Raw genomic sequence first — 12709 nt, forward strand, 5'->3', positions numbered from 1 at the left:
AATGGGGCACCGTTCCCGCCTCCCAGAAGTCGCACAGGGACACTGCTCTGGGCTGAGGCTTCGGTCTCCACACGAAGTCCAAACATGGCAACACACTTGTGGCCACTTCCGTGTGGCAAACAGGGGGAGGCCTGATTGCCCAGCTGCCCAGGCTTATGCTTAGCTCGGCTGCACGGAGCCCAGCTGCACAGAGCCCGGCTGCATGGAGCCCAGCTGCACGGAGCCCAGCTGCAAGGAGCCCAGGTGCACAGAGCCCGGCTGCACGGAGCCCGGCTGCATGGATCCCAGGTGCAAGGAGCCCAGGTGCACAGAGCCCGGCTGCACGGAGCCCAGGTGCAAGGAGCCTGGCTGCACGGAGCCTGGTGACACTGAGCCCAGGTGCTGGGAGCCCAGGTGCACGGAGCCCAGCTGCACGGAGCCTGGTGACACTGAGCCCACGTGAACGGAGCCTGGTGACACTGAGCCCAGCTGCACAGAGCCTGGTGACATTGAGCCCTCGTGAAGCCCGTGGTTGGAAGCTTAGCACATTTGTCTCTGACCAGTACCCTGGGACACATGCCTTTCTCCTCTTCCTGAGGGTTGGAGCTGCTGCAGACCTTTATTTGAGAGAAGGAACACGAAGGTGGAAAGCCAGGGGGCTGGCTCCTGGCGACGTGGCCTATGCTGGGGGCTTCTGTGCGGGTCGTGTTGAAAGTGTAGGCAATTCTCTTAACTTTCTGAGCTCCTGCTCCCTTCTCTTTAAGATGGGTTATAATCCTGCCCACGTCACACAGTTTACTGATGAAGGGAGACACCCTGAAGGCAGTCCTCCAGGGTCAAAGTCAAGTTTGCTTCCCCTGAGCTGGATATTCCAGGAACGGTGGCCACGCAGACCCGTCTCCCTAGCGTGGCCTACGTCGTGTGTCTCACTTAAGAGGGGAGGACCGTTCCGTCATGCCCCTGGGCAGTGACTCCCAGTGTCCCGGCTCTGCAGCCATCACTGATGGACGCCTTTCCCGTCCAGGGAGCGACGTTTAATCGTGCGGAGCGGAAACAAAACGTGCCCATACATATCCACGTGTCCCACACCGGTCCTGCCAGGCCGGGTTTCCCGGGTGATAACTTCAGCTGCGGCCGCCTCAGCCACTCCGGCCGCAGCGGAAGGAAACCGATCCCGACCCGTTCTGTCCTAATCTCACTGGGCTTCCTCGTTTTGCAGCTGCTGCTCCTCCCTTTTCTTCCCCTTCTGCAGGAAGATTTCCCTGTTTCCTCCTACACTTGGAAGGAAGAAGTAAAGACTGTCTTAAACTTTTCATTGAGAAAAAAAAAATGATCAAATGGAGAGCCGACACGGGGAAATAGCCTCCTCCAGTCCCGTTCTCACCAAGTGCCTTTACGGCAAATATTTTTCGCGGCCTCCGCCCCCCAGAGTTCAGAAGGGGGTGAGTTTTAACGAAGTGCGTCCTGCACTAATTTGCAGGAAAGCAAGTTCTACAAACAGGATGTAGGGCTTCCAGATGCATCGTATTTCTGTCCATTCCCACCACGTCCAAAGCTCCAGGGAGTTTTTCACTGAAAAGTGCCGTTTACTTCAGTCCTTTAAAACACATTTTCAGACAGAGGCCTCCACAAAAAAAAATCCGCTTTCCCCACCATGTGAGGGAGGAGCTCCGTGGAGACCCACCGGACCCTGTTCATGCCTTCAGGGGTCGGCTCGGACCGGACTTCATCCCAGGAGGTCTTCCAGGGCCATCTCCCCTTTCCAGCCTTTGCTCCTGTTCACAGTGAGTTACAGGTTGGTTTTAAAACGGTGTAAAATGCCGTGATGATGATGATGATTATCTTTTAGAGGCACACCCTGAAACACTCAGAGGGGAGTGTTTCAGGGAGGGGCGAGGAGGCCCGGGGTCGTGTAAATGGGTCAGAGTAGGGACCCTAAGGTGCCCGAATGTGTCCCACCAGCACCCCGGGCTTCCGGTCGGGGAGCCCCCGCTCACTTGCCCGTCCTCCCCGCCACAGCACAAGTTCCCAGGCGTTGAGGCCCCCGCCTTCTGCATCTGCACCCCCGCCCGCTCCTCGGCCCCTGCACACAGCCGCAGTGCACGTTGGTTGAGTCAGCGACGGGCCGCCTAACCCCCTTTCCTGCAGTGGGCCTGTCCTGAGTGGGAGGCCGGGCCTGCTTCCTCCGGGTTTTCATTAGACAAGGCTGAACTTGGGTGGAGGCCACCCAGAGGTGCTCCACGTCCAGACAGCTGGGGAGCCAGTAGGCGAGTTAGAAGGAATCGAAGGAGCCAATTATACAAACTCCAGGGGGAGGAGAAGGGCCACGTTTCTCCTTCAGCGTGGTTGTTGGATCTAGTTGCACACGGTGCTCCTGACTGTCCAACCGCAGCGGAACGTGGGTGACTGACCCCCCCGGGGGCCCGGGCTGACCCTCGAGTGCTTATTTTCTCAGCCCCCATTACCCCGGGCACTTGACGTGCAGCTGTCACTCCCGCTGGGGGCCGGGAGCACGTCCCTTCCCCAGGAGCCCTTTGCCGGTCCGGACTAGACAACTCGAACAGCCCCACCTCGCTCTGCTTGGCCTCAGCGTGCGAACCACGGCCGGGAGCCCTCTCTGACACACGGGCAGGGGTGATGGGCTTGGTGGCGGCCCCTAGAGGACACTGGCCATAGGGAAAGCAGAGCGCAATCCGGACAGGAAAGGATCTTCTACCGCCCACACCGCGTCTCCGGACTGCAGAGCTGAGCGGAGGGGGCGGGCAGAGACGGGGTACGGGTGGGCTCACGTGGGACCTCGTTGTGATTCCAGCCTGTTCACTGCACTGATGCGCAGCTAGTGTTTATGGACTACTGCCCCCCTTTTTTTTTCCCAGGAAGCTCCTTAATGTGGCGAGCAACAATATCTCAGATGCTACGTGATCCTCTTAACAATGAAAAAATCCGCAAAGAGAAATCAGGTCACCCCCCTGGCTCCGCCTAAGCCCCCCACCACCCTGGTGACTTCTCACTGGTCACCCTGGGGACCCGAGAGGAGGCCCTGCCCCTGCTGTGTGGACCGGGCTCTGCCCTTGGGGGCTCCCCCAGTCTGTCCAGCAGCACCAGCCCCCCCACATGCTGATCCAGCCCCATAAGCCGCTGGGCTCCCATGGGCAATGCCGCCAGCTTCCAAGCCCTGGCTCAGCGTCCCCTCCGAGACCTGTGACCTCTGCAGGCGCGCCGTCCCTGTCTTCCTTTTGGGCTTTGCTTGAAGGTCCCGCCCACACAGAACTGGTCCTTCCCCAGACCCCCAGTTCAGGTCGGGTCCCCCCGCTGGCGTGCCTGCGTCCTTTCCATCCTCACCATTTGCTTCCCTCGGGTCTCTCTCCCCTCCCCGGAGCGCAAGTTCCGTGAGGGCGCCGGAGGGTCTGTCCCGCTCACGGCGGGAACCCCCGCCCTTACCGGAGTGCGTACCGAGTGGCAGGACCCAGTGCCCTCCCAGTTCGGCAGCCGTGCGCAGCTGGCTCTGTGACCCCAGCCTCCTTTTAACACAAACCTTGCTGCCAAAAATAAACACGCTGTGAGAGTAATTTCTGAATGTTAATACTGCTCCCCCCTACTCTAGGAAGTGGTATTTTCTACTATGCTAAATATCCTTTTCCAAAAGTGTTCCAATCACGTCCACAATGTGCTCACTCCCTTCACTGTGGCATGCTTAGCTCTCACCCCCTGGAGACCCAAAGCTCCGAGCAGCTCAGGAAGGGATGGACTCCACCGGGCTGGGACTCCCACGCGAATTCCCAGATAGCGCCTTGGCCAGAGAGTGATTTCCAGGGCGGGCCTCACCGTCAGCTACCCACAGACATAAAACACACCCTGTCACACACCCTCCAAGACGCGTGTAATTCACGATACCACCGGCGAGGATACTCCCCCCGCCACGCTGGTAATGTGCGGCGTGAGTTACGACCCATGGGTTCAAAAGACCTCCCTGCGCTCCTAGTATTTTTGGGCCCGCGGGTCCAATGTGTCAGCGACGGCAGCTGGTTACAATGTCCGGAGTCCAGAGTCCGGATTCCGGATTCCGGAATGCCTTCCCGAGGACCGAACAAGGTGTATATTGGGGGGCACTTCCTCCCAGAGGCGGTCTGTACACTGTCTGCAGGGCTGGGTTCTTTGTGAATCTGGGAGGTTTTAATACCAGTCACCGACTCTTCTCTTTGAGAGTCACCTTCGGGGTGACCCCTGAGACCCTATCTTTAACATTTGCCATGCACGCCTGGATCGGTAGTGGGGAGGCCGCGAGGAAGCCGGTGCTGGGACCGGCGCCGTTCACACAGAATCCGTGGGCACGCTGCCCAGTGACCCTGCTGTGGCCTTCGAGTGCCTTCCAGAAACTACGAACCAGAGTTTGGAAAGAGGCCTTTCACTCATTGATGGTTCCAAGGTCCCTCTGCGCTAAACAGCAACCCCAATACCACCACCCACTCGTGGAGTGATTTACGGTTCCCCGAGACACATGATCTCATGTAATCCGCTCTCCCGTTCTCGGGGGGACCCTATGAGGTAAGGGAACGGCCACACGGAGATAACCCTGGAGATGAGAGGCAGCCCGGAAAGTCGACAGTGGGTGATGGATGGCCGGGGGTCGCCCGGGTGGCGTGACCTCCCCCACACTCTGGGCCCTGGTGATTAATTCACCCACTTGCTTAGGAAGTTTCTTTCCATTGGAGAAAATTAAAAACACCACTCTCTGGACGGGAATGCAGGATCATAAATGAGGACCGAAGAGAAAAGATTTACACAAAGGCACAAGCTCAGCAAAAGGGAAAACTTCGAAATCGCTAATAAGGTATAAATCAAGCAAGGGCTATTAGCAAACCCCTGGTAAGGAGGGAAAAAAAAGCCTTTTACGTGATTTGCTGGTCTCTGAACAATACCATTCTGCCCACGGCTGTCAAGCATCTCCCGGGGGGTGGGGGGCTGGCTCATGTCCGTAAACACTGGCGAGAAGACCTCCGGTTTGACACAACGGCCTGGAGAGGACCAGAAAGAGGGCCTCCTGTCTGTGGTGCCCCCAGAATCACGCACTTCCTAGAGCTGTGGGGTGCCCTTCATCTGGGTGCGCCCCACGACAACAAACCTAGGGGTCAAATATTTGTGCGCCAATCGGCAGAAAGATGGGCGATGGATGGACGGACAGACGGATGGATGGAATAATGAATGGACGGATGGGTGGAGGGAGAGAAGGAGGGAGGGAGGGAGGGAGGGAGGAAGGAAGGAAGGATACACTGCCTCATTTTACTGATGGGGAGCTGGAGAGCCAGAGGAGGCACTAATTTGCCCGCATTACCAAAAACAACGGGTGTCAGAGCTGGGGCCACCAGCTCTCTTGGATCCCAGCCTAGCATTTCCGGTCCAGATTTTCCTTTCTTCCATTTGTCTCTTGTACCAAGAGTTCAAAAACACTAACAATATTGGTTAATGGTATGACCTGTCCAGTCACTGGGAACCACCTGGGCAGCACCTACAGTGGACCCTTGAACGACTCGGGGGTTGCGGAGCTGACACCCTCCCCATCCTCTGAGATGTTGAAAATCTGGGTGCAACTTGGACTCCCCAGGTACTTCAGCAGTCCCTCGGGTCCCTCCTATCCGTGCAGGGCTGGTTCCAGGACACCTAGCCCCTCCCCGTGGGTACCAGGGGCTGTGGACGCTCAAGACCCGCCAGTCAAATTCATAGAACAAGGCACGCAGCCAGCCCTCTGCATCCCAGTCCCCAGCCTCAGAGGGAAACATGGTTTCAGTCGCCGGCGGTTGAATCTGCAGATGCGGAACCTGGGGGTACGAGGGGCCGACTGCTGTTTACTGGACACGATGTGCGTGCACCTGGGCCCACGCAGACCCAGCCCACCTCGCTCAGGGGACCCTGGTGTGGGACGTGTGGGTGCCCGTTGGGTGCCAGGGGAATCAAACCCAGAGTGAGCGTTTGGCAGCCACTTCGAGTCCGTCAGGGACGAGAAAGCGTGTGAGGACTCACTTCAGCCTCCTCCCGCCTCGCCGGGAGGGTCACACAGCAGGCTGGCTGGCTGGCCTGCAAAGCAGGGCTCCATCTGGGCTGGTGGGGTGCTGGAAACAGGAGCCCCCCACCAGGCCCCGGCCAACCCCACACCCTACAGAGGAATGCTTGCCCCAAGTGCCCAACCCGCAGTGACTCTCCCCACCCGACACTCTACGTGACAAGGGGCACACTGTGTCTCGGTGCCCGGCCCCCCTGTGGGGGAGCTCCCCTCGCTGGTGCCGGAGTCTGCACTACTTCACTCCCTGTTGGCGTGGGCCCGAGACACCCACTTGGGCTCGGGTCCTTGCCCTCCGTCGTCACAGACGCAGGGGGCCAGTTCCGCTAGCAGGCCTCGGCCTGGACTGGTGCACGAGGCAGAGCCGTGAGCTGCAGGGGCTGCTCCCGAGGGCTCCGTGCCCACGGCGGCGGCAGACGGAAGGGGCAGCGGCTGCTGGAGGAGGACACCTGGCCGCAGCTCGCACGGAGGGACGTGAGCGTGCCGGTCTGGTCTGCTGCCCTTCGTTCCAGGGGTCCGGTGAGGCCCCGCAGCCACTGGACAGCGGGCTTCCAGGGCTATCGCTTATAAAAGCAGGGCCACATTCCACAACGATGCATCCCTCCCCTGGGACCCCGACACCCGCTTTAGCAGGGGTCCCCCTTTTGGTATGACTGCCCCGTGCTCATGAGTCTTGGCAGAGGCCTGTGTCCGGGCTGCCTGTCTGCAAAGTGAACCCCAGAGCAGCCTCGGCCTGGGGCGTACCTTGAAGATATGCGCCGGGAAGGTCTCGAGGGGTGGTGAAAAGGATGGAGGTGCTGAGGAAGGGCGTGCTTCCCTTGCTAATGGAGATCTCGGGTGAGCACCACATTCTGGGCTGGGACTGGCCCTCGAGGCGCACGGAGACAGCAGAATCTGCAGCCACTCCGAGCCGGTCTGTCTCCACCTCACCTCATGCTGTGATAACAAAACTGCCTTTCTTTGGCTCTGGGCGAACCCGGTCTAGAGCTCCAGGAGGGCGTAAAGTGAGGGGTGACAGCAGCATCTGCTGAGACGGAAGTCACGGCCCCGAGCCCTCTAAGACCGGCTGTGGTGACGTGGTATCAGAGGCGGGGGCCCAAGTCCCCCAGCTGCCAGCACCCTTCGAGTCCCCCGCAGGGCCAGCCCCGTGGGAGGAAGCCCCTCTCACTCAGCACCCCGAGGGACGTGGGTCTGTGTGACCTCACCCACTCTGCCCCTGGGGGCACCAGGCCCTCCGGCGGCCGCAGCACGGGGGCCGTGGGTTCGAATCACACATGTGCCAGGGCTGCAGGGCGGTGTGTGGTTTCCGGACGAGGACAGCGGCACGAGTGCCACCCGTGCTCGGGAGGAGGTCAGTCCTCTCCATGCAGCACTGCAACCCGGTCGCCTAAGGCTCTCTCAGAGCAGCATGGTCCACTCTTGCTACTCAGGGAGAAATTTCTTTCTAGAAACTTCCACGGGTGCCCTGGCCGGAAGACCCGGGAGTGCCGGGCCCAGCCGTTTCCCAACGAAGCGGCGGGAGGCGGGCGGGAGTACTTGCCCGGTGGAAGGGTTCATGATGCAGCCTCCTTTGTCGGCAGCCGTCCTGCAGCCGCAGCCTCTCTCCGGGGTGTCGTGGTTCATCCCGAAATTGTGGCCCAGCTCGTGTGCCAGGGTCACGGCCGCGCCAAGGGGGCTGTCCGAATGGTCCTCCAAGAAAACACAAGGGCACAGATGCACAGTTCACACGTCTCCTCGGCCCTGTTCCCCCGGGTCCCTCCATCCCAACATGCACTTTTCCTCGACATTTGACTGCACCCACCCCCCTGGGAACCCGCATTGTCCCGGGAACCTGCTGCTGCTGACCGAAGGGAAGGCTGTCCTCCATCAGAGGAAGGTCTGGTTCCTCCACGGGGAATAACAGCATCGTTCCATGCGTGACTGAGACCTTGCCACGGGAGACCGGTGCGGGGAAACACACCCTGTGATATACCCTGGACGACACCTGAACGCTGTTGCTGAGCACGCCCCCTCCCGCCTGCTCGGGGGAAGGACGCCTGGGAACCTCACGGTGATTCCCAGTAAACGCTACCCACGTCGAGGAATCCGTGTGGATTCACTGAGACCTCACTGAGCTGAGCCTGCGAGCCAGTCGGGCCCCTCGTTTAGCCAGGTGGCCTTTGGGACTGTGTGGAGCGGCCTCCTGACTCTCTGACTCTGGTGGCTGGGGTTCCCTCAGCCTCCTGCTCGATGACGGGACACAGTCTATTTACTCAGCAGTGCTTGGCCACTGTACCTCGGCGGAGTGCGTGTGTGCATGCGTGCGTGCGTGGCTTGGCTAACCAGAGATTTAAAATGAACTAAGAGAATCGATACACTGTTATGTGACTTTAACAAACGGAAACCGGTCAGTGGATGAGACCTGCGGCGCCATGCCCACGGTGTTTCCAGGGAGGGCTGCACGCCGAGGAGCGCTGAGGGCCCTCTGTTTGAGTGCCGCTTTGCACTGCCCCGGGATTTCAAGAAAGCATTGTGCTGGAAAATGGAGTTTTTGCGAGGCCTCTCCAGAAAGGTGCCTTCAGGCCCGATCCCGCAGGTGAGTTAGCGGTTCCAGCTGCCACCGCCTCTGCCCCCAGCCCCCGGTCTAAGGCAAGGACAGCGTGTCAAGGGAGCGAGTTATTCCTAGGGCAGATGGAATGCCTAGAAAATGACTCTGTTTGGATTTTACAGTTTCCTGTTGTAGGAAGCTTCACAAATATGTTTCAGGAAATCGATTCTCAAGAATAACACACGCCGGCGAAGAGCGTTGGAGCCAAAACTGCAAATGCAAAGGGCTCGATTTAGCATGCTTTGGCCCGAAATTCAAGGACTTCATCCTTAAAAAATTACTCGGCATCTGATTCTTTTGCATCACCGAATATCTCGGTTTTGATTTTAATTGCCAAATTGTTTTGCATTCTTTCACGCATAGGTGATTATAAGCAGAAGGCCTCTTAAGAGACCCTGATAAACAGTTTACGTTTGCAGTAAGGGGGAAAAAAAAGCGACCTCTTTATTCATGGCATTATCCCCAAACCAAGACTGTTTTAGCTCAGTGTCACCAAAGTAAATGCCCGCCCCACGCTGAGAACATCGAGAAACGGTGTCAGAAGGCACGGTTTCGTCCCAATGAGCAGCCCTGCTCCCTTGCTCCTCCACGTCCTTCCCTGCGCAGCTGTAAGTTTCTGAATGCGGCATGGCCGCATGGGACCCCACCCCCCCCACCCCCCCAGGGATGTAAGTTCAGAGGCACTAGGAGAACATCCAGGGGCTTTAGATCTGGTCAGGCCGTGGATCTTGCTTATCGCGTGAATGTGATAGACGTCAAGGGGCTGTGTCCTCCTTTGCCCACCTGATGCTTCTCTTGTGTGTGTGGAGCAAACAAGGAGGGTGTCTGGGGCCCACCTGAGCGGCTGCCAAGTCGGCCAAATGCACTTCCTGCCGGTTGACTTTGGCCTTGAGGACCTTACTGCAGAGTGCATATTTGCTTCTGTTTCCCATATTCATGTACAACTTTTTTTTTTTTTTTTTTTTTAGGCTGGGCATTCCTGTGTGCTTTTGCAGAAGGCATCTTGGCGCAATGCTCACAGGGAAACAGAATAAGGGGTACAAACCCCGGAAAGACATTTAGTGCGATCAGGTTGGTTATAAAAACGTCGAAGCACCGCACAGGGACCCAACTGGCCATGCTTATGAGGGATTTGCTTCGGCTCTAAAAAATGTTTACACTAATTCGCAGTGGCAAAGTCAGTGAGCGACTGACCGTGGAGCCATGCGACAGGAAATGATCCCCTTTTGAAACTTCGCAGGCTGCTCTGTAAAAACACTGTTGGGACCTGGCTTGAAATTGACGTGGCACCGAGAAAAAGCAAACTTCCCAGTGACTTCCGCGGTGCGCAGTGCGTACAGGGCTCCCGGGTTCAAACAAAGCGGAGCGCAGCCCGTTCAAGCCAGAAGTCAGGGCGTGGGCGCGACCCCTCCGCGCGGCCTCCCCGGCCTCTCCGTGCGCGCGGGGGAGGGCGCACCGGAACCCCCAGCACTGCCCCGAGAGAGGAAACGCTCCCTCGCGTCCGGTCACTAAGGAGACGGGGGTGGGCGGTGTGTGGAGGGAAATCAGAGTCAGCAGAACATACCATACCTCCTTCCGCCCTTGAACACAATGGAACAGTCACAAATGTTCTGTTTGACAGATGCAGAGGGGTTCGGGGTTCCTGGGAAGGGCCAGGCTCTGCTCGTTTCATGGAGGTGGTGGGACGGTCCCTGAGGACACTGCCCCTGTCTGAGGGCGGGTGCAAAGGGGGCACCCCACTTTCAGAGCAGGGGCAGCACTGGCCCGGGGTGAACTTCCCCCCAGTTATGGAAGGGATCCGCGCAGGAGTACCTTGCTGGGCGGCCCATCAAAGCCGCCTCCCTCTGAAGTTCGTAAGAAACGAGTCCCAAATATCCCTCCCATTTTTATTTCCTTTTACAAACACCTAGAGTCCAGACACGACAAAAGGATCTTTGTACAGCAATAAACCCGGGCCGCTGCCTTCCAAGAATAAGGTTTCACACAGACGGATTGGACACTGGCTAGGAGGTATGTCAGGCATTTGCGGTGGTAAATAGTTAAAAACCTCAGACTTCTGGCTGTCGGGCCTGGAGGCAGAAGCCTCAGAAAACCGTTCTAACGGTTCTGTTTGGGGAGACCACAGGCCATCCGACAAGCGGAGCGGTGAGGGCAACCCCGGGGCCCTGGCTCCTCCCAGCGCCCGGAGGGGATTCCCGGACTGGAATGCTCTGACCAGAATCCCAGCTGAAACTTCTTCCCCATAAATGGGGAAGACGGGTTTGCACTGAGCTATTTTTTGCACGCTCACCTTTCCAGTGTGCAAATCGACATGTTTCCTAAGCAGTCCCTCAAATATTGTGGGTTATGTACGATCACGAACAGAGCTACAGGGAAGGTAGAATGAAATCTAAAAGGCATTCAGGAAAAGAATCTGATTTTACAAAGTCCGGCCGGAGGGGGGATTTGCTGGGACCGCCTCCGGGGGAAGCGGGACCCGGTGCCGGCTGCCCAGGGCACAGAGATTTACCCTGACCACGCCCCTGAGTTACCCTGACCACGCCCCTGATTTACCACGACCACGCCCAGATCTAACATGACCATGCCCCTGACTTACCATGACCACGCCCTCTACTTACCACGACCACGCCCAGATCTAGCATGACCACGCCCCCGACTTACCATGACCACGCCCCCGGACTGCTCCGCCGTGCACATGCTCATGATGGGCGCCATGCCGATGATGGTCCCCTGGAAGTACACCCCGCTAGGGAGGAAAAGAAAGGACTTGCTTCAACTAATAGAGAATGAAGACATTTTCTAATACGTATCTTTGGGTTCTGAACCTTGAACGAGAAAAAATACGGCGCGCTGAGAACGCTGCGAGCAGGGCGTGTGCCTGGGTCCGGGGCTGGGGACTCACGGGGCAGGACCAACACGCAGAGGGGGCACAGAAGCAGAGACACACGCGGTCCCGGGATGACCCGTGTGCCCCCCCCCGTGGGAAAAGCCTCGCCCAAGACCGGGGTCGCTGCGTGAGGGCGCGTGGACGGGCGGTTTTCATCATCCTCACGGTACTTGCCGATTGGTGCGTTCAAGACCCGGACCTCCAACACAAAAGTCGAGCCCTTTGCGACCGTGTGGCGTTCGGTCGCGACACCAGGCACGATCCTTGTAGGTGTGCGTTGTGTTCTGCCTGGTGGCTAAGGGGCGAGGGAGCTGCTCCCCTACACGGGCGCGCCGGTGGGAGGCTGGACCAGAGCCCCAGGGGATCGCGCCTCGTTAAGGGGAGTGCAGGAAGGGCTGCCCAGGGGTTCTGCTGCGGGGGAGTCGTGCTCCCCCCTGTGACCTGACAGGTCGGACACCCAAGCTCTTCCGCAACGTCGTGCTGACGGAGCTTGTAAAACCGAAGTGGGCAGAACACTAAGGGACCCTCCGGAGTCGGTGGAGAGGTGAGCACCCACAAAGCCTCAGCACCCTGGGCGGAGGCTTCCGGAAGGGGACCTGTGGATCGGGCGCAGCTTCCCTCATGGGGGCTCCGGTCAGTGAGTCTGATGACATCAGAGCCTGGTTGACGCAAGTGCATACTCGTTCCAACTTCATGCATTAAAGATGAGGCATTGTTTGTAGGGGTTGAACCTCTGCTAAGGGAAACACATGGTTTAGCCATGTTATCGTGGCCATGCACATACAAGGACTTTACCTATATTACTTGAAAAGTGAGGCGTTTCGGCAGTGGTCAGCTGGCCGAAAGGCAGCAAGTACATATTGAACCTTATCCATGTAGGTATGAACGTATGCATGTGCACATGTATGTACCCAGCCCTCCCTCCCATTGCATTCTTACAGACAATAGTAGAGACGGCAGCTTTTACATTTGTATCTCTATAGGCCATTTTATATATGTATAGAAATAAGAAGGTTATATAAAAAGCTAATTTATTTCCAGATGTTCAAGTTGGACAGACTCCATTTGGGAAAAAAATCAAAACAAAACACTTTGATTCTACTTTTTAGTAGTTCAGGATTAATCAATGCCCAAAATATGAGGCAACCGCAAATATCCAAGGCAAGGGAGCAAAAAAAAAAAAAAAAAACGAAACAGTGGA

At 57.8% G+C, this 12709-nt stretch overlaps 1 protein-coding gene across 1 annotated transcript in view; it reads right to left on the reverse strand.

Annotated features, from left to right (window-relative positions):
* Positions 1-12709, reverse strand: part of ADAM12 (ADAM metallopeptidase domain 12) — a 230999-nt gene that overhangs the window by 52937 nt on the left and 165353 nt on the right. Inside the window, exons 10-11 of the mRNA XM_036027533.1 lie at positions 11283-11367; positions 7575-7723 (exon numbers count right to left, since the gene is read on the reverse strand). Of these exons, the coding sequence (XP_035883426.1) occupies positions 7575-7723; positions 11283-11367 (234 nt within the window). The remainder of the gene's footprint in view (positions 1-7574; positions 7724-11282; positions 11368-12709) is intronic.

The sequence above is a fragment of the Phyllostomus discolor genome, chromosome 5 (genome assembly GCF_004126475.2).
Source record: "Phyllostomus discolor isolate MPI-MPIP mPhyDis1 chromosome 5, mPhyDis1.pri.v3, whole genome shotgun sequence".
Taxonomy (NCBI): domain Eukaryota; kingdom Metazoa; phylum Chordata; class Mammalia; order Chiroptera; family Phyllostomidae; genus Phyllostomus; species Phyllostomus discolor.